This window comes from Plectropomus leopardus, chromosome 17 (genome assembly GCF_008729295.1).
Source record: "Plectropomus leopardus isolate mb chromosome 17, YSFRI_Pleo_2.0, whole genome shotgun sequence".
Classification (NCBI taxonomy): Eukaryota; Metazoa; Chordata; class Actinopteri; order Perciformes; family Serranidae; genus Plectropomus; species Plectropomus leopardus.
This window is the reverse complement of record NC_056479.1, coordinates 3,364,118-3,387,297: the sequence shown is the minus strand read 5'-3', so window position 1 is coordinate 3,387,297 and position 23,180 is coordinate 3,364,118. Positions and strand designations below refer to the sequence as shown.

The 23,180-nt window shown below is 37.7% G+C and overlaps 1 protein-coding gene across 1 annotated transcript; it reads right to left on the bottom strand.

Moving 5' to 3' along the window:
- Positions 1-42: 42 nt before the first annotated feature.
- On the bottom strand, positions 43-15,493 carry aoc2 (amine oxidase copper containing 2). The gene is made up of 5 exons (XM_042505055.1): positions 13,884-15,493; positions 9,193-9,311; positions 4,758-4,924; positions 2,263-2,395; positions 43-2,151 (listed from the first exon to the last, which is right to left on the bottom strand). Exons 1-5 carry the CDS (start codon positions 15,451-15,453, stop codon positions 1,861-1,863), a joined length of 2,280 nt encoding a protein of 759 aa, XP_042360989.1. The 5' UTR covers positions 15,454-15,493; the 3' UTR covers positions 43-1,860.
- Between the last annotated feature and the right edge of the window lie 7,687 nt (positions 15,494-23,180).

Below are 23,180 nucleotides of genomic sequence, written 5' to 3'. Positions count from 1 at the left end.
TAGATGTCGTAAATAGCAAATGAAATACAATCATGGCAAAAAGGAAAGAGAAAGAGGGGGGGGAGGGGGGGGGGGGGGGGGGCACAGCAATAATAGAAACAGATATTGTATATCATGAGACATAGCTCCAAAAACAATGTACATCTCATGTCAGTCATGCTTTGTGACATATATTTCAGCAGCATCATATTGTGCATAGAAAACTGGTAAATTTACTAATAACTTATATTTGGCTTATTTTTTAACAATTTTATTCCAGTGAAGCACTTTGTGAACTTATTATGTGAAAGCTGCTTTATGAAAATATACTTTTCATACTTAATTACTTACTAAAATGTAGCCTAGCCTTGATACGATATAATGGATAAAAAAAATATAGACTTTTAGGAATAAACTGAAACAGCTACATGTAGCTCTCCCTGCTCATCAAGCTTGCAGTGTTTATTATACATTGATTACTTTGCGGCAACTGCCACAATGTCAACACTGATTGATTTTTTTATTTTTATTAGTATTTAAAATGGGTAAAATCAGATTCTGTTGTAGAGCCGTACGCAGCACACTGATTGGCCTTGCTCATTCTCTTTATCATTTCACAAATGTGACATAAATTAACGAGCTAACATACTAACTAGCCACCCTAACACTGGGGTTCACAGTGAGTTGGGTCTAATTTGTGTAACGGCAGCAATTGAAAGTTTCCTAATCCGGTGGGGAGTTTGCACTGGGCTGGCTGAATTTGGGTTGTTTTTCCTGAAATGAATATGAAGTCACATTTAGTCACAGATTACCACATTAAAAATTGCAAAGTCCACAATTGAATTGAATTGATTCAGGCATTAAAAAAAATCAAACAAAAAATGAAAAAAAGTTTCTTGAATGAATGTTTTTTCCCCACCCCTACAAGGAAATTGTTAAAGCGTGTAACCTCCCAGCTTATTCTCACTCCAAAGTCATCAAATACTGCTGCTTTTGCAATGATTTTGGCTCAAGATCATGATGCCAAAACAGGCCACTGGGCATCGTCCGCTGAGAATGCAGCCGGACAGAACCAGTTGTGGTGTTATCACGGTGTTAAGGAGCACAAAGGTGGTCCCTATTGGGCAGGCAGGAGGGGCGGTGGATGTATCCAACAAACCCCAGACATTCATGTGTAAGTCCATTGTATACTTCCCATCTGTGATGTTTAATTTTCTACACCTAACCATGTGCCTTTTTTGCCTTACTTTACTATCCATGCCTTTGATGCATAATCCTAAGCATGTGCTTTTGTTGACATACTGGCATTGGTTGCCATGTGCTCTTGTTGCCTAAACAAAACCACATGCTTTTGTAGCATAATTTTGCTGCCATTGCGATGTCGGTAGCGGCATGTAAAAATGTCAACAGCAGATGCAGAAGGATACCTAGAGAATAATGTGTAGATGTCGAAGTCAACTGACAAAGCAGCAATATGTGATGACTTGGGATGAAAACGTTTTGAACTTTCCCATAAACTGACTTATTTTACATATTTGTTTGTGTAAAGATTAAGTTTAGAGGTTTTTTTTCCTACTTTTGATAGAGCCAGACTAGCTGTTTCTGCCTGCTTCCAGTCTTTATGTTAAAGCTAAGCTAGCCATAGCCTGACTCCAGATCTGTAATAAACAAACAAGAAAGTAGTATTGATTTTCTACTTCTGGAAACAAAGCAAATTAGCATGTTTTCTAAATTACTGAAAAATTACTTAACTCAATTTCTTGCCTGTTGCGACTTTAAATCACATGTAGCGCAACTCATTACTTGTCCCAAACTTCATTTATAAACATGGTAACATTGACAACAGTTCACCAGGGCTAACACCGAGCAGCGCTCAATAAATCATTCCCACTCCTCAAACTTCATGACTCCCTCGAAACCGTTGTAGGTGAAGGGTTCAAAGACAGGGCTGCAGGTCTCTTTAGCGAGGCAGGCCATCCTGTTGTTGTCACAGCTGTCTTCGTTGCCTGGGTCAATGTACACCCCATCAGCAGAGTGGATGGATGGGTCCTCATTAAAGTAGTTGTGAGGCCGCAGCAGGACCCCGCCCCCGTTTCCCACGGTAACCGTGTTGGGAATGTCTTCAGAGTGGGGGATGTGGAGGAAGCCGGTGGTAATCCAGGCAACCAGGTCCTGCAAGCACATTTCAACACACATCATGCAAATTCCTTCAGCTAACAGTTTCCTACGTTAACATGTGTTTGTACTTTACCATTTTTACACACAGATTCTGTTTCAACATACCTTGTCTTCGATGCTTTCGTTGTCTTCGATGTACTTGCTGAAGTCAACAGCTGGACTCCAGATGTTATTTTGACTGTACAGACTGCTGCTGGTTTGCTCTAAGTCCTTATGCGTGGTGATGGCAACCTTATACCTGGAGACAGACAGAAGAGGAGCAGAGAGATGGCTTTTGATGGACAGCAGAACCAAGTACAAAGATTACAGTTATACACAGATTATGTGCAATGACATTTTTTTTTTGTCAAATGCCAACATTTCTAAAATTCTCACTTCCTTCAACATCTGTGCATGGTAACACCATAATTAATGTTTGGGAAAGATCTGAATTATGGTTAAGAAAGGTTAACTGAACTCAATAACTGAACATGAATACCAGTGCCTGCATGAGAGTGCTACAAAAAAATTTACTACCATGACCTCCGAACCCATCATGTCTGCATTGCTACTTTAAGAGCAGGCCCCGAATTATGGCTATGGACCAACATCTAGTTAGTATTGATGCAAAATAATGCTTTAGAGTGTACAGTAAAACTGTAATGTTTGCTAATGTATATTACACATCTATCTATCTATACATCTATATCTATATCTATATATCTATATCTATATATATATCTATATATCTATATCTATATATATATATAATATATATATATATATAAAATAAAATAAAATATAAAATGCCCTGGGGATGGCATTTTTCTGTAGGCTGATGTGGAATTTAGTGCCGTCCTGACTTTTTAAAGCCAGGAGCTGATTTTATTGCTTCTCCGCTTACATACCTCTTTAATCTTCATGTATCTTTAAATAAAATTTCACCTACCTATAAATCTATCCATCTCCAAGCTCTTGGACAAGCCTTTGTCAAAATATCAGAATCTTTAGTATTCGAGCAGGTAAAAGACTTTTTACATGTAAATAATATTTATACAAAAAACAGAAGTTGTCAAAAATGTCAAAGATATTGTACGTTTGTTGGATCGTGATCTGCATTGTGCTGCTTTGTTTATTGACCTATCTGAGGCCTTTGATACAGTAGATCACAAAATATTAATAAAGAGACTACGTCAAAGTAGTCTATCAGACAGAGCTGTTGGTTGCTTTGTTAATTATTTATCAGACAGAGTGCAATATGTACAAGAGGAGAGCTCGCTGTCATCCCTCTTGCAATTGCCAAAGGGGTACCTCAAGGTTCTACTAAATCCTTCACACTGGACATTTACTCTTTACACTGAAAGAAATCACCTTCATCTTTTTAAATTTAATTACAAGAAAATTACAATGACCTGAAATTAGCACAAAAAAAGAAAAGCAAAAGAGCAAGCACAATAAAAGACTGAAAAAGTGATCAAAGAAAGAATTGTCTTTTAAATGTTACATTTAAATATTAATGTAGTAATAATAATAATAATAATAACAAATTGAGATTTTATTTGCCACAACCTAATTTTAAATATAGAATTATAATAATTCTAAATAAATGTTTTTAAAAAATAGATTTTCCCTAGTTATTTAATGATTTTCTACTGATTTTTCTCTTTCTTCTGTAAAACTGATTTTCAGGTCATTTTCTTTTCAACTTTTACATTTTTTGTAACATTTTGCAGGACCTTTCGTGTCAAGTTGCTGATTGCTTTTTCACAAATGTTTTTTAAAGAAAATCAAATCAATTTGCTCACGTTTCAACATTTGAATGCATTTGACAGGCATCTGAATGCAGAACAAGAAATCTGATGTCCATCCAGGGTAAAAGTAAGTATTAATCAATGATAAGAACTGATAGTATCGATAACAGTAGGAGAACTGACAAAATCCCCCTCAAAACCCTGTCCCTAGTCGTGCGTAGTCCCCACCCCCCCGCTTAATTCTAAGCCAGAAAAAAACTAATGTCCACACAGACAGTCTGTGTCCAGGGCTTCCCTGTTCTCTGGGGCTCTCGTCCTCCAGTTGTTACTTTCCATACTACATAGCAAGAACTGGCTTTAAGTGTAAATAGAATTATGTTTACAGCTTCTGGGAACCCAAATCACCAAAACCTTTATTCATATTGAATTTAGGGTCTTACATGTATATTAAAGGCATCAAAAATGATCAGACATCAGCCTCAATCCAAATTTGAAATATTTTCATTTTAGTTTTTTCAGTTTCCTGAAGCTGGGTTGATTTGGGTGTGGTTAGACCATCAGTAGAATAAAGTGTGGGTTACCCTTTTACTTGTCCTTTTTAAACATTTTTTTCCTGCTCTTCCCTTGAGAATCCATGTTAAAAATATCAAGTAATACTCCTCGAGTTCTTAGGCTCAAGGCAACAATCTAGCGATTTGGTCACATGTGCATTCTTACTATTTCAAGCCATGTTTCCAGAGGCTTTAAGAGTTTAACTTGAGCCTGCTGGAGATCTTATTCCTAGTCCTATGAAAATGAATAAAAATCTTAACACTTGAGAATGTATGTTTTTTTTCTTTTTTTTGACTTTGCGCCTGTGTCCAGTCTCACCTGGCCCAGGACATGGCCCTCTCCTCTGGCTCGCTCTCTGGGAGGTGGTCCCCGGTGAAGCTGAACACCTGCAGCCTGTAGGAGCGCTGGTGACCCCAGCGGTTGGTCTTGTTGCTGGCGATGTGGAGGTAGCGAGGAGTCTTGGTGCCATAACGCAGAGCCGCCTCCTGTGGAGGAGTCACAGCAGATGTTAGAGTTACACTGTTGGCTGCAACACAACAGGATTAAGAAACTGTTTATTTTAATAATAACAATTAATTTAATAAAACATACAGAGTAAGCACATCATGGGTTGCCAGCAACAGGTCACCAATGGGCTACTTGACAAGTTGTGAGTTTAAAAACCTCTTGCCTGATATCCTGCAAGATTACCAAAATAATGAAACCTAACCAGTAGCAGCACTGCCAAGTCTTACACATTGGGTCATGCAAGAAACGATATACGAGCAAATTCTCTCTTAATTTGTTCATATACATGATTTTTTCTTACTTTGTCAGTACCCACTGATTGTTGGGATTCATCAGTGGTTTTTTTTTGTTTTTGTTTTCTTTTTGGTCTTCTCTTAGGGAACATTTTACGAGTGGTGGAGAGCACTCTGACCTTGGTAAGAGAAAAACATCTCATTTTCACAGACCACATATTGTTGACCAGCGCAAGGAAAACTAGGTATTTTATTTGAAGAATATTTACAAAAAATGCATGAATATAATTTAATGAAATTTAGATGACATTTTAGAGTCATTATAATGATGAAATTATTATAACTACTCTCCGGGGCTGGAATGTAACTAAGAACATTTACTCAAGTACTATACTTAAGTACAAATCTGAAGAGCTTTTGTGTTATTAAAGTATTTGAATCTCATGCCATTTTTACTGCACTACACTTCAGAGGGATATATTTCACTTTCTACTTCACGACAGTTATTTAATAACTGCTTTACAAATTAAATTTTCAGACCATATGAAAGGCCTGCGATAGTCTGGCAACCTGTCCAGGGTGTACCCCGCCTCTCGCCCAATGACTGCTTGGATAGGCTCCAGCCCCCCCCCCCCCCCCCCCCGCTTCCCTTACGAGGACAAGCGGTTACAGACAATGAGTGAATGAATGAATGAAACCATATGAAAGTATACAAGTGCAGCTAGTCTCAGTGAACAGTTAGTCGATCAATTAGAACATTAATTGTCAGCTATTTTTTGGAAACGTGGAAGTCATTTTTAATGCAAAAAAAGGTTTCATGGTTCCAGCTTTATATACACTGTATGTGTGAGGACCTGCAGCTTTTCCTATTGTTCTGATTTCTTAAATTTATGTAAACATTTTTTGCATGCAAACTTTTACTTCTAATACTTCAATGCATTTCCCTGAAATCACATTTACTTTGTTTAAGTGAATTTAACAATTCCACTGCTGCAGAAGTCCTTCTTCTTGCAGCCTTTTTTGGCATCATGTTTCCAGTCTTGGCCATGTGTCTGAGTCTTTGCACACGGCACAAATCCTACCCTTATATAGTTTTTAGGGGGTGTTACCTGTGCTAATAGCTGACTTATGATTAAGTGGGATTCATCATTGAACACACCCGGGGAAAAGCAGATTTGAATGGTTAAGAACGTTTGGTACATCTGGAGTTGACTTCTCTTATATTTTCTCTTATCAGAGCATTAAGAGAAAATATGAGACATTTAAGAGAGTGTTGCTGCATGATCATAAGACTTGACTTGATCATAAGACTTGCAAAAATGATGTCACATGTTTCAGTTCTCACACAGTTAGCTCAGCACGCACATCCAGACGAAAAAAAAAGACTCAAAGCTGGATAAGACATATGGGGGAGAAGAAAAAGCAAAGTCCACACACCAAAATATGCTCCTATAAATATGTAATCTAATTACCAAAGAGGTCAAGTTTTGAGCAACATGCTCTTTATCAGACTAATGAAGAGCATGCTGCTCCCAAAATATTTATGGGAGCATTATCTAGTGTGTAGACTTTGTTTTTTCTTCTTTAGTTCTCACACAGTGAAAATAAATGTACAACTGCAGCATGAACAGAGGACATTAAGAATTGACAGGCCAGAAAAACAAAACCTGATCAATATCAGCTCATAACGTGAAAAGTTTAAAAAGATTTTTTTTTATGTTATAACATGTCATAACAATATACCTACTTATCTTGTTATAACACTAAATATTCATGTAATAATGTGATCCATAATCACTTAAATTAAACTTTTGACATTAAAACGTTCTTCTTTACTTTCACAGTGCCAGTCTATTTAAAAAAGTCTTTTAGACGTCATGGCATCACATGATGGACCCTAAAGTTGTTATTCCACAGTTTGAACACTATGATATATTGGCTTCACAGCCAGCTGCTGTTCCTGGGGACTTGGGCTCAGATTTTAGGGAAGTAAAAAGACATCACAGACTTGAGGAATGTGAAAACACCTGTAGTTAGGGCTGGGCAAGATGGCTTTAAAAGAATATTACAATATTTTTAGGCTATATAGGCTATATATATATATATATAAAATCTCAAAATTTTGAAATCTCCTCTAAACTATTGTAAACTACTAAAACACAAAATTATTAAATGAACCACAAATAAAGTAGCTACTGCCATAAAATAAACTTACATAAACTAATGTTATAATAAACTATAAAAAACTGTTATAATGTTAAGTAAAGTCTAAAGTTAAATAAAGAACTGTTTAAGGGTTAAATAAAGTATTGTTAAATCAAATAAATCAAAACGAAGGACCCTGATCGTCTCAAGTTGGAAGCATTGATGTTTCTGTTGCGGACTTGAAGCTTCTGGTCAACAGCTTGATGTTAGGGTTAGCAGAAAGTTATAAGGTGTGAGGATTCATTCACTGTGAGCTGGAAACAAACTAAGACTAGACTACAAAGATTTACAAATTGCACTGGTGCTCCATGGTTGCAAATTGTGACTTAAGAATCGCAGTCTGCAGATAGAAAAACACAAGGACTCACCTGTTCACACTACCGCCACTACAACTCATTTAGTTAGACTGTTACTGCAGCACTGTTAAATGTGATGATTTAGTCTCTGGATGCTGGAAACAAACCAAAGCTCCATGGTCACAAAATGTAACTAAATAGTCACGGTCTGATTGACAGTGGAGCCGGCAGAGTGAAGCCCAACAGGGGAACAGAGGGGCCTAGTAAACAAATTTGACCCGTAGTGACAAGCCATGGGTGGTCAGTGACTCCAGGACTCAGACATTTTCAGATATGTTTATATGCTGTTTAATGTGCTGCAGCTAATCAGCTAATTGTATCCAGCCTGCAACTGCCAGGAAAACAACGTGTAAATATTACATCACTGTTGAAAACTGTTATGTCAAGTGTGCTAAGTGATAATAATTACACGCACATCAAGCAGGTGATGTAACACCTACATGTGGAGTGTGTTCCCAAACACATTTGCCTGTTTGCACTTTAAGCAGAGCAGAGCAGAACATTTGCATTAATCTGCAGTCGTATTTGTTTCCACCTGATGAATGTTAACTTTGTCGGCTGTTTGCTGCAACGTTCAGTGGGTTTTTCACTGAAAACAGCTGCAGTTGGTTTAAACTCTCTGTGGGTTTCCTGGAAACATTCCCACAACATTGGCTAACATGATCTACAAGTTGCAATAATGTGTTTTAAAGAACACATTTTGATCTAACGTTCAAAGAACGTTTTACGGATCATTTCAAATGATTTTCCTATTAAGTTATATGCTGACTAAGACGTAATGTCATAACTGCAACATTCTAAGGATGTTTTGGTGATGTTGAGAGGAGACAGATCAAAGAATGTTTTATAAAATGTTCCCACAATGTGACATGAGAACAAAGGAAGAACATTTTCAAAGCAACATTCAGAAAATGTTGTTGTTGTGTGTAATGTTCCATAATGTGAAACATTAACATTACAATATATATAACAATATATATATATATATACATATATATATATATATATATATATATATATATATATATATATATATATATATATATTTTTTTTTTTTTTTTTTTTTTTTTTTTTACATTTTTTGATAGTTATAGAGAACCCAGCTAGGAATTTTTGGCTCTAAAAACATTCTGAGAATGGTACAATGTAACCAATGCCATGTTTTAGTAATGTTTTTAAGCAGCAAGTTTTCTTTTAGTTCTCAGAATGTTCTTAAAGTTCTGGTAGGTTCTGGTATTTTTTGTTTTACATTACATTTTCATTAAAAAAAATGGTCTGTAATCTCAGTCTTGAATAACATGTTCTCAGGGTTGCTTTAAAAATGGTCTTTCTTTGGTGCGACATCCTGGTGCAGACGGCACTACATGATGTCTCAACACAGAAACCTAAATACAGTTCATGTTGTGAAACCGCTAAGTTGTAACAATTTTATGGAAGTGAAAGAAGACAGGCCTTTTCTGTTTTGAGCTGATTCTCCACCAGCTGAGGGACCATAGCGTAGCGATCAGGCATCCACGGCAGCGACACATTGACATACTGCATGTCTTTCGTCTGGAAGAAATTATTCACTCCTGCAGAGGAAATGAAGCAAAACTGTTACTGTGATAATACTTGTTTTCTGTTATTGTTTCAATGCAAAGCAGACCTTTCTGATGCTCCTGTAGATCCATGACAGGTGTTTTTTTTATTTTAATATTTCACTGTTACATTAATTAATTTAATTAAATTAGCTGCAAAAAATATTTTGTGCTAACACTGGTGCATATGTGTAATGCTTAACTCCACAGGGAGCTTTAGACCTGCATGGAAGATCAAATAGAGACACTGTGTGTGTGGTATGAAACCTGCAGTACTTTTCACCAATGCCCAATTAGTTCTGTACACAATTTCCCCTTGGCTAAATTTACTTAATTAACCTCTTTTTTTCTTTTTTTTTTTTTTTAGTAAACTATACGACATGCTTTGTATTTCACAACATGTGTACATCGTTGCTGATGAAGCAAATACACATTTGGGCACTGCAGACTTGCCAATCAACATGTCTGGGAGCAGCTTTTTCAGCCCCCCACTGGTTGGGTCCTTGATCTTGATCTTCCTGTCTCCTTGCCCCCCCCTTTCATCTCATATCGTGACAATTGGGTGCCCCCGGCCTTCCTCCAGGTGTATATGTAAATACCCCGCCCCTCCTGAGACCACCACTTTTTTTGTTTCCAATTGTCCCTTTCCTGCATTTTGTTTATTGCATAATGTCTGATCACTGCCTTCCCTTCCCTTTATAGAGGTGCATCTCACAAAATTAGAATATTGTGAAAAAGTTTTCTTTGTAATGTTATTAAAAAAGGTAAACTTTGTGTATATATGTTGTATATATATATGTAAATCAAAATACTTCACTTTTTTTTGTTCTAATTTTGATGATTATGTCTTCTATATTTTGTAGCAGGATTTAGGATCAACTTTAATTTAATTTCTTCTTAAACCTAAGAAAACTGACAATAAATCTACCTAGTTCCTTGTACCTTATAGCTCATAAGAATCAGAAATCCACTATCTCAAATTATTACAATATTTCCTAAGATCATTCAAAAAGTGATTTACAATACAGAAATGTTCAACTTATGAAATGTATGTTCATTTATATACTCAGGTTGCTTTGATAGTGGAAAAAAAGACAAATGCTTGAATATTTTGGTTTATGTAATGAGTCTTGAAAATATTAAAATTTCACTTTCTGAAATAACTGATGAAAATTTTGTAACTTTTTCACAATATTGGTTTTTTTTTTTAGATGTACCTGTATATACTGCCAGATCACTGCCCACACTGCATATAAGTGCTTTCATGTCTTTTTTTCAGGGTAATCTCACTAACTCAGACCCGCTCTGTGTCTGTAAGTTCACTAGTATGCTGGCATGCTTCAATAAACTCACATCATCACAGCAAACTTCTAGATCAGACATGAATGATTTCTTCAATAATTAAATTTATTAACCTCTTTTTTTTCTTTTTTTGTAAACCATAAGACATGTAAAAAGTCATTATTAACGAGAAAAAAAGTCATTATTAATGAGAAAAAAGTCATTATTTACGAGATTAAACTCATTATTAACGAGAAAAAAAGTCATTATTAACGAGAAAAAAGTCATTATTAACGAGATTAAACTCATTATTAACGAGAATAAAGTAATTATTTATGAGAATAAAGTCATAATATTCAAACCTGCTGCTTTTGGAGATACTTGTTAACATGAGGGCTACGGAGGATTTGTTTCTCGAGACACAACGAAACCCCTCTGAATAGCCCGTAGATGCATCCAACGATAACCCTGCAGTTGACCAGTTCAGCCATTTCCCCCTCCAGAAAAGCAGCAACATCCTCCAAGTCCGACTGGTTCTTTCGCCGGAAAAGATGCAATTTCTTGCATATTCTTTTTAAAGTCCTGATACTTATGATAATGTGATGCTGATGTGCCAAAAGATTAAGTATCTCCTTGTTTGTGAAACCTATCCTAAAATACAACTCAACCAAATCCTCTGTAGCCCTCATGTTAACAAGTGTCTCCAAAAGCAGCAGGTTTGAATATTATGACTTTTTTCTCATAATAATAATGACTTTTTTTCTCGTTAATAATGACGTTTTTTTCTCGTTAATAATGAGTTTAATCTCGTAAATAATGACTTTTTTCTCATTAATAATGACTTTTTTCTCGTTAATAATGAGTTTAATCTCGTAAATAATGACTTTTTTCTCATTAATAATGACTTTTTTCTCGTTAATAATGAGTTTTTTCTCGTAACTAATGACTTTAATCTCGTAAATAATTTTTTTTTTTTTTTTCCTTAATGTGGCCCTAATCCTCCGTCGTAGCCAAGAAAGCATTTTCCTCATAGACCACGACTGTAAAAGAGATGTCTGTTAAACTGCTGACAGGACACCTCGAAATAAAGCCTACGCTTAACACAAACAGAAGAGACCTGCTCGCTTTTTGTTCTACAACATTAAATATGCCACTCAGGAATTTTGAGGTTTTTAAGTGTAAAAAAGGGTTTAAAATGAAACAACAAGACATCATTGTGCCAAGTCATGCCGAACATGGCTTTACAGCTGTGATGTGGACGTTGAGTCATAGAGGTCCAGACTAAGCCCCCAGTGTCCTCAAATCCAAGAAACACTCCTGGTTTTAACTAATTGCTCCTTTTTCATGCAATAAGTTTTTTTTCACTCTGTTTTAAGCCCAGGTGTTATCAGGCTTTGAAGCCTGGTAAGACCATGCACACACCATCCTGATAGCATGAGCTCAACATTCTGTCTCTCTGTATTGATCTGGACTCTCTGCCACTCCAAATACTTTCAGTGGCAGTTCCTGCCCAAGAGGAAAAGGAGGCTCACAGTCTCTGGAAGACAGCTGGATACCCCTCTAACCCCCGAGGAACCCCTCAAACCCTCACTAGAGCTGAACCCACACACATAACACAGTCAGCACAGAGACAAGGTATCTACCAGCAGCCATGCGAGACTCATGCAGGTGCACTTCCGCAACCACGAAGGATCACAGATGGCGGGAGGAAGTGCAAATGAGCATGAAACAATTCAGAGCTCACAAATGCTGTGATGTGCCAGAAACAGGTTATGATGACAAAAACGGGAGAGAAAAAGTGTGAAATTTTGTCATTAATTTTGGATAATTACTATTTAAAAAGTATTTACAAAGGTGCATTTGTATTAACCCATTTTACTTTGGGCCACAGACTATAAATAGCAGACGTAGCTATCGTGATGTCACCCATTGCTTTGAGGACTGCCAGCTTTTGATCAGGTTACAGCTGCAGCCCCTTGAAATGTCTGTTAACACCCCTGGTCTTAGGTCAAAAGTGTTTTTTGTTTGTTTGTTTCCATAGCTAAACAGACTGGAAGAAAAATCTATCTTTTTTTCACTGTGGTAACATCACTTTTCATTTAGACCAATGGTTCCAAGCTGGTCCAGACACTGGGTCCAGATTTCTCCTCAGTAATTAGTTCAAGGTCCGCATAAGAGAAATGACGTTATTCAATTTATTTCATGAACTGTAAACTATGCATGGGCTTAAAACATAATGAAAAAATTTATTGCAAGAATAAAGTGCAATTAGTTAAAATCAGGGGCGTTTCTGGGATTTGAGGGCATTGGGAGCTTAGCCTGGACCTCTTTAGAAAAAAAATGCTCTTTAAATTTTTTTTCTTTTAATTTAAACTTCAATTATTGGTGATTTTTAAAAACTTTTGGTGATTTTTTTAATTTAAATGTTGGTGTTTTGTTTTCTTCCTTGAAACATTTTTACAGCTTTTTTTAATGGTACATTTTAAACATTTTGGGCGACTTTCTTTTTCTCAAAAAACTTGTTTTTTATTTTTTTAAACATCATTTTTTGGGGGCGTTTTTCCACAGGAAAGGTGGGACAGAGAAGGAGGAGCGACATGCAGCAAAGGGCCACAGGCCGGACTCAACCTGGCTAGTGCAGGAGCCTGTTGTATATGGGAAGCACACTCTACCCAGTGAGCTAGAGGTCGCCCCAGCAGGCCTTCTTTAGGTTTTAAATTTTGGGGTTATATTTAAATTAAAAATGTCCTCCAAACTTGCTAAAAATAATTAAATAAATACATAAAAATCCCCAAAAATGACACGATTTATCACAGCCAGAGAAAAATTAAAATTATTGCTGGATTATTAAATTTCTGATGGTCCTTGAATTTATCATATAGGAGGAACACCTCATGCATTTCACCACTCAGGGAGGCTCAAAGAAAAATATCTGTTGCTTTGAGGATGGTCAAAAACACACATACACACACACACAAACCAGCCACCCAGTCTTCTGATAAATAAAGAGCATATTCTTATAAAAATAAAAATAAATAAATAAAATTAAAGTAAAAAAAAGGAAAAGCAGAACAACAAAACAAACAAAAAACAGGCCATATAAAACCAAGAACACTGCTCAATTGTGGTCCATTTAGAATGCACCCGCCACCCACTTTTGGACCACGACCCACTGTTGGGAACCACTGATTTAGACTGTGATTTATTATTATTATTATTATTATGATATTTATTATTATTTTCAATCTACCCTGCACAGATTTTAAAAAATGTACAGCCACTCACCCAACACATCCATGTCCACCTTGAAGTTGATGAAGTGGGTGTGGATGTTGCCCAGCACCTTCTCCGCCACCTGGTGTCCATATTTCAGGTTACCGTCCACCAGGTACGAGGAGGAGATGTAGCCGGTCGCGTGCACCTTGGCCTCCACCGAGCCGCTCTGGTAGAAGATGAAATCCCACATGTAGTCATAGTTCCCTATCGCTGTGATGGTCCTGAACACCAGCGCGCTGTTCACCATCCCTCCATACGTGTTGTGGAAAAAGTCAGAGAAATGCCTCCGCAGGGGCTGCCCCATGTTGTGCTCAAAGATGCAGATGGAGTTCCTAAATCTGACCGGAGCGGGGACGTCGATGTACCGGTACGTGTCCACAAAGGTGGCTTCGTAGGGACAATCCACCCCTCGGACCAGTTCGTGTGCGAAGCGCCCTATCCCGATGCTCGTGTCCAAAAACTTGGTCATCATCATCCCCGGAGTAATGGATCCGTACACGGACATGGCCTCCTGCACGCTCAGCTCGTACACTATTCGCTCCCCTTTAAAACGCACATCAAACACCCTCATCCCCGTGAGGGCGCTGAGCCCGAACGCGAAGCTCCAGTCCAGGTACAGGACTTGGTTGTTGCTGATGCTGTAGCGCTTCCCCTCTGCGTAAAACAGCTGCGGGCCGATCTGCAGGGGCTTCTCTTTGGGTTTCAGCGATCCATAATTGGGCAACTCCTTATAAAGGATTTTCTTTATGTCTCCGGCTTCGTATTTTTGGCGCAGTTCTTCCGCGGTGTCGAAATATTGGCCGTTATAATATAGCCGCTCCACTTTCCACTCGGACGCGTTGACGCTCTCGTGGTTGACCTGCACTTCGAAGCCCACCGGCTGGATGTACATGCCGCTCAAATCCCTGAAGAAAGATATCCAGGTCTTTCTGTCCCCCGATCGGACTCCGCGGGGCATCTGCTCGAACGCGTTCACAGTCTTGTCCATGTCCACGTCGAAGCTCTCTTTCATGAGTTTCTCCAACTTGGAGAACTCTTTTTTGATGAGTTCGAAAAGCAGATGGTACTCTCCGATGGTGACGGTGCGCGCGGTGATGGGCAGCTCCGTCTTGAACCTCTCCTTGGTGACATCTCTGTGATAAGTCGGGTTGGGAAGAGGCCCCACTACGTACTCCTTAATGTACCCACGAGCGCCGTGGAAGACCACCGCCGTCGCCTCTCTCACCGGTTTTTCGCCTTTTCCGTCCAAGTAACCGAGCGCTCGCGCCTTCTTGGGCAGAAGCAGATCTATCAGAAACAAGAAGTTTTCCGACGGGCTGGTGATCTGGTTAGTGGATATGTCCAGGTCTTTCTGCTTGAGCATGTACTGCTGGACCTGGAGGTACTCGTCCCGGGTGAGGTCGGCGAACACCAAGCTGCGCTCGTCGTGTTTGTGCTTGAGCGGGTGCACGCGCTGAGCGGAGCATTTGGGCGCCCTGCTGGAGTGGATGCCGATCAAGACGATGTTGAGGATGATGGAGACGAGAACGAAGAGGATGAGCACCCATTTCAATAGAGAGTTCATCCTGCGCTCCACCATTACGCACCGGCTTGGAGAAGGGGAGGAGAGGAATGAGCACTGCGCGAGCGCTCAGATGGATTCAGCACACAAAGACGCGCCCCTCTACTCTGCCTTTTCCCACCCCTCTCCACATGGAGCCCACACACACCCCACACCGCCCCTCCCTCTTTCAAAGATTAGTCTCCGGGTGCATGCACCCTCTGTTCCACTCCACGAGCCAACGGGACGATTTTACGCACGCTGTTTAACTCTTTGAAACCTTAAAACGGGAGCAATGTAATTTGTTTTGTGCTGCATTTATTACACCTTTCAACAAATATCAAAAACTCGGAATCCTGACAAAACCGTTTTATTTTTAATTTATTTATTTTTAACACCGGGAAAAGGGCAGTAAGCATCTTGGCAAGAAATGTCTCGCAAATTGCAAGAAATTGGTACATTTATATTTAAAAAAAACAAAACAAACAACAACCAAGGGGCAAATTTCCTGATCTACACTTCTAATTATTAAAATTCTAAATTTAAAATTATTTGACAAAATACTTTTAATTTTAAAACTTTTTTTTTAGGTAATTTCCCTGTTTTTCTTTTTCATTTTATCTTTTCCTTTATTTGTGTGTTTTCTTTTTTTTTTTTTTTGCTTGTTTATTTGTGTTTTGCTCATTTTCAGGAACCTTTCACTAATTTCTTGCTAATTTGAGTGTAATTTCTGCTCGAGTTGCTCTTTGCCTTCTTCTTTTTTTCTGAAAGAACCCCAGCCAGTTTGCTTGCTCAGGTTACAAAGTGTGAAACATGATACAACAGTAATCAATGTAGGAAGAAGTATTCACATGTTGTGTTTAAGTAAAGCAGCAATACAACAGCTTAGATATTCACCGTTTCAAATAAAAGTCCTGCGTTTATATGTTACTTTGCATATATAAGTAGAAAGTATTACCATCAAAATATACTGAAATTACCAAAAGTAAAAGTACTCATTATGCAGAATGATTTCAAAAATATTCTATATAATATTACTGGATTATAATTATTGATGCATTAATGTATTAATAACTTCAATAATGCAACTGGTAAGGATGATCTAATTTCAACTACATCCTCCACCTTTTAGTGGCTTTATCTACAAATATATAATACAATTTATTGGTTATTTTATGTTTTGCATTAACCATTTGAAACCTGAGCAAATTGGCTTGATTTCTGTCAAAAACATGTAAAGATGTTGGTGAGCAGCTTAACAAGAAATGACCAAACACTTTGCAAGAAATTGTTAAAGAAAAAAGTTTTTTTTAAAAAAAGGAAATCACATAAAAAGTGGCTTTAAAAACCAAACAAAATCATAAATCATATCATATTTGTAAAACCTAATATCAGAAATATCATTTTCTTGATATTTCTCTCTAGTTAATTTGATTATTCTATAAGGATAATTTTAGAATTTCAAAATTTTCAGATGTTTAAATGTTTGTGAAAGGTGTCTGAAAATCGATGTCGATCCAGGTTTAAAAGGACTAATAATCTTAATATGCAAAGTAGCAAGTAACCAAAACTGTCAGATAACTGCAGTAAAAAGTACAACATTTGCCTCAAAAGATGCAGCACCTTAGAAGTAAGTCAGTAGTAAGCAGCTTATTTGTAAAGCTACAGAGGACTGAAACTGACAAAATCAAAAATAAATAAATAAATGAAAAAAGGCCAAAAATAAATTGAGGGGAAGGCAAAAAGTAAAGTAATACATAAATAACGTAAGTAATACATAAATAAATGCATAAAAAATACATAAATACATTTAAAAATGAATATGTTAAATGGAAAATAAAATGGGAAACTGAATAATTTGGGGAATTTATACATTAAGTGGAAAATAAAACATAAGTAAATAAGCAAATAAATATGAAAATGAATACATGGATAAACAAAATGGAAAATTAAATGGGAAAATGAAGAAGTTGATGCAAAAACCCCAAAGGATACTGAAAGACAGCAGCCACAGTCTGTTCACCCTGCAGCCATCTGGGAAAAGATACAGAAGTATCTGCTGCAGAACGAATGAGAAATGTAGTGAAAAAGTGCTACACATAGATAACATCCAGCAGAGACATTGCAACAAAGTACACAGTTCCACTGCAACAACAATAAGAGGGTCAGCAAAAACCAAAACATTGAATAAATTACACAAAAGTGCAAATGTGCCAAAGTACAAGCAGTAAACAGTATGCAGAACAAGTACACACTCAATAAATTGATTATTGAAAAAGGCAATGGATCAGGTTTGTTCATCAAAAACAAGCTGCAGGAACACATGAAGTCCTGAGCACTTTGGCAACTTCAGATTTGATTTAGCGCTTAATTTCAACAACATTTTCTCGTGTGACCTGATCTAGCTAACGATCATGTCTGTGTCAATTGTTAGTCTCACAAGTAGTTTCTGTGTGCGGTGTGATGAAGTCTAATGTTCCTGACAAACACTGTATTCCAGTTTAGCCGCTTGTTAAAAATTACCTGTTTTAAGATGCATAAAATCTTAAAAGTTCAAAAATTGGGTTTATAGGGTCATATTTCATGTTGCAGAACAAAATGTCTTAATATCTTTAGCATGTTATAACCACAGACCTTTTTTATAGCATTTTATTGAAAACCCATTCTAAAAACGAAGGACGAGGGAGATGAGGGAACCAAAAGTGCAAAAATGCTAATGAACTTTTGCGTTTTAGGACTCATTACTTCACCACCCTATAGAAGCCTGTTTCTCCTGCTATGTCCTGCTTAAGTCTCCTAATATTTCTCTGCTCAATAATGGTCTCAAGAGAATGTGGAGACAGGTCAATCACTGACCCCAAATTCTTGATCATCTTGATCTTCCTCCTACCCTCAGCCGCAATGTTGCAGGCCCAATATACAATAGCATAGACAAGAAGACCTACTAAAATACCTTGATTTAAAAAATAAAACAAAAACAAATTTAAAAAACATGAAAAAAGGCCTCCAGATGTCAAATGCCCTGAGCCTTCTGAGGGAGATCAATCTGGACATGACCCTCTTATACCCCTTTTCCACCAAATCAGCTCTGGTTCTTGAGCTGGTGCAATTCAAAATTCTTGGAACCTTGGTGCTAATCTAGTGAACCAGCTCCACATTCCCACCAGTTTTCAATGAAACCTTTTCATTAACCCTTAAACTGCGCTATGTTAAAATTGCAAATAAAAAATCTTGCCAAATGGAAACACATCAATTAAAAAAACCTCCCATTTATCGCAAAAAAGTTTGTATGCTTGCATGAGGTGGTATTTCAGCCGATTAAAAAAGCCATATTTCACAAAACTGCAATGGAAACACTTTTTTGGGTTTTCTAGGTCACATGATGCTATGGCTATGTGCTTGTCAGTAGGAACTGGCTCCCTCATGGTGTTATTGCATCTTATAACTCTTCAAAAGTTGTGCCGATCTTCTGGAAGTTTTGAATCCATAATTCCTCTGTGAAATCGTGGACTATCACCTTCCAGAAATCCTTCATATGTGGTCGCTCCCATAAGGGGATTGCCTTTCCATTATCGCTCCAAAAAATCAGAATCAGAATCAGAATTGCCGTCTCCATTGTTAGGGCTTAAGCCCATTTCACACAACATGTGTCAGCTGTGTGTGACATTACCCTCGCCGAACTGCAACGTGTTTCATGCTTGTGGTGTTAACACATGCAGTGTTGTTAGAATGTTGTTGCTGCATCACTGCCTGCTGCTATGAGAGCTGTCTTTCCAAATTTCGGAACAAATTTCACTCTTTTATGAAGTCGCGCAAGCTCCTGCATTGCTGACAACATGGCCTTGCAAATCATTCAAATAAAATGCCTTGTGTCAATATCTGGTGGGATTCTGTCCACAGAGACACTGTCAACAGCTTTGTATTTACTCTTCTCTGTGACAGTGAGAGGCTTTTAAACTGCAGTAAAAAGTGGTATAGAGTCAGTATAACCACCAAAATACAATTTTAACTGTTTGGATTAACTGGGGCTGTGAAAAGCCAGTATAAAGTGAATTTAAGGACTTGGCACATTGTGGGGGTCAGATGGAGGTGGTGAGCTGGCGTGGGAGCAGACACTGGTGATCCGAAGGACAGGAGAAAATGATCAATAGATAAGCGCAAAAAACACAAGGAAAAAACTCATACTCATACTGAGCAGCTGAGAGGTATTACCAGTGAGTCTAGCAAAACAATCTGGTGATGAGTAAGTGGTGTTCCTGGGTTCTCACACTGCATGCTGATGAGATGATTGAAGACAGGAGGTGAGACTGAATCAGGAGCCAGTTGAGGGAGAGCCACACACAAACACACACACACAAACACACACAGTGTAGGTGAAAACATGAGGGAGAAAAGGAAAGGAACTCAAGGAACACCTGGAGTCACAGTCAAGGACAACCTACTTTCACCAGCTGACAACCAGCTTCTTGGTTTCTGAACCAATTTAGTCACATTGCAACATGACGGAAAAGGCCATTAGCAACTTGGTAATAGGAAAAAAGAGCTAGGGAAAAAATGTGTAATTATGTAACATAATTTTACAAAATTCTCAGAAATTTTTAAAAACCCTTTATAAATGATTTCCCAGTTTTTGTAAAATAACTTTTTTCTTTTTTTAAAAAAAAAAAAAAAAAAAAAAGATTTTCTAGGTTTTTTTTTTGTACTTTTTGATTTTTTTTAAGGAGGTTTTTAGGTAATTTTCTTCTTTCTTTGTTTTTGCTATTTTTTCAGGGAACTTTTTACTTTTTTACAAATGTGTTGCTCATTTGTGGACTATGTCTTGTAAGTTGCTTCTTACCTTCTCCCCGTGTTTTAGAAAGAAATTAAACCAATTTGCTCTTGTTTCAAAGGGTCAGCGTTTTGGAGGTGTAAACTTGCATAACTCTAAATAGATTGTAAATTGTTGCTTGTTGTATTGTCATAATGAACAATGAATAATGATGCAGAGCTTGTACATTTGAATTCACAGTCAACATTACACTCTGAGTTGACACAGTTTGTATTTCCTATCCCCTCTTGTTTTTTCAGAGCTAATAACTTTTCTTCTTGTTCCAATTATTTCAAGATGCCCGCCATTAGAGTATGGGTGCAGTTCTCTGTCATCCATCTGGCATGACAGTTGATCTTTCTCAACTGGAAACAAACTATAATGTGTTCCACACTGTTTTCACTTTATCAGAGTCCATAAATTCCTCCAAATGCCATCAAAGGATCAGAGTCAATGGGTCTTTGTGTTGAGAAAATCTGAAAAGCAGAACACATGAGCTAATGATGCTGGTGAAAACCCACAGCTCTCACATGAAAGATCAACTCCTGTCAGTGTAAAGAGATGTATACCATAAACTGCACAACCTGAGGAGTTATGAATCTCTCCCAGCTCTGCCTGCCGAGAGACGTTCTATTAATTCTATTAGTTGTCTAAAATTTAAAAAAGAATGAAAGTATCATATATCAATCAACATTTAACCCTTTGAAACCTGAGCACATTGGCCTAATTTCTTTCAAAAACATGGAAAAAAGACTGTGCGGTGAAGGCAGAAATTATCCAAAAAAGTATCAAGAAATTAGTAAAATGTACATATATATAATCTCTCCCATATATATATATATATATATATATATATATATATAATATAAAAAATTATATATATATACACACACACACAAAACACACACACATATACACACACACAAAACACATATCTACATATACATACATACACACACACACACACACACACAGACATATATATACATATGTATATATTTATATTTTTTGAATTTAAAAATAATGACACAGAAAGTTAAATAAAAAAAGGAAACAGCCTGGAGAATGTGCTTGAAAATTTATAATAATTCTGTGACATATCTTTGTATATGTTATGTGACTATAAATGTTTTTTCACTAACTTTTTTCCCCTAGACGTTAAAAAATATTCTCCTAAATCTACCCTTTTTTTTATTGCAGTTCGAAGAACTTTTCCTACTAAAATGCACATATCCTTTTTCACCTGCTTTTGAAAGAAATCACACCAATGTGCTCAAAGCTCAAAGGTTTAAATACTTGTGAAAGGCGTCTGAGAGCAGCACAAGTCACCAGGTTTCAAAGGGTTAAAGACACAACATGTTTATGCGACACTGTTGTCCTTCTTTCATGGCGTTTTACTGAATGGCACAATCACTGTCGACTCAGCAGAGCTTTTATTGCAACACGGTGTGTTTCTGCAAACTGTAACCCTTTCAGTCCCAGGCCCAAAAGCAAGTTTCTTTTCTACTTCCTGTTATTTGCCTCTCAAACTCTATCACAAGCTTCAAATATAGATGTAAAGCACCTTGTCTTTTACAGCACTGGCAGGATTATTTTAAAACAGATAAATGTATTATGATTTTTAAAGACAGTTGACGACACAGTATTAAAACAACTAATTAGTAAAGTCTGTGAGGTTATGGAAAAAAGATTAGCTTTACAACACCTTTAACCCTTTAATACCTGGATCGACATCAGTCTTTCACTTGCATCTGCAAACAAACAAACAAACAAACACACACACACACACACAAACACACACACAGAAGTGGCTAGGTGCTTATTAACACTTTAAACATACCTGCAAGTGATGCACGAGCCTCCCCTCACAGTTTCTTATTTTTTCTGTTCTCTGCCCCCGGCTCTCCTGTTGCATTTATGGGCCCATTTTTTCCCTCACTTGTTACCAGATGGCGGGGATCAAATTTCAAAGCAAATGCACGCTGCTGCAAGACTGGGTGGGGAGGAGGGGGGCCGCCTCTGCTCCTGAGTCCTGATACATATATATGTATAGGCTTATCTTATTACCTATGTGCTGCAGCTTAACTTAATACAATAATTCATCATGTAGGCCTGTAATTATTATGATGATTGGCTCAGCTGGTGCCTCCTCGGCACCATGGTGCTCTATGCACAGTGCGTGGTGCGCGTGTACGTAGCGGCAGCGCTGCTTTGCTACTTTACACTGACCCATGACTGTTGACATGTTAAGGGACAGTGAGAAACACCTCTGCAGCTGGTGGAGACACTGTGATTCTGCAGGGACCAACAAAATCCAACTGTGGAATAAGAACTCCTATTTAACATCCTTGAAGCATGACAGGTGTAATCAGTGAGCTCTGTACTTTTAACTGAAGGTTTCAGTATATCTCTGTCCCTTGCTGCCCTAAATGGCCCCTCTTTCATCGCTGAAGCTGAACATGCAGCCTTCAGGACCAACAATAGAAAGCCCTGTTGTTGTTTCCTCCAGGTCCTGTCAGGTCACATAAAACAGGAAGCTGGCCCTAATTGGCCCGCTCTTGACCCGCTGTGCTTCCTGCTGGCCTGCTGGGAAATGTTCTGTGCAGATTAGACTCACGGCCAGCATTCTTTACAGCAATCTGATGGGTTTGATAGCCATGGGATTTTTTAGACTTCCCTCCAACATGTTGATATGAGAGGACAGAGACAGGTTTTGGCTCAGAGTGAAAGACAGCATGTTGCACTTTGGTAATTTCACACGTGTGCAAATTTCAATAATTAACTGCTACAACAATGTTGCAATGGCTGTTCACTTGGTGAATCTGTATATGTGTGTGTGTGTGTGTGTGTGTGTGTGTGTGTGTGCCATCATGGTAAAATGTGATCCTGACTATATCTGTTAGCAGGAACTACCCCAGACCCTGTTTGGAGTTGTGTCTATGAACAGATTTTGTCGACA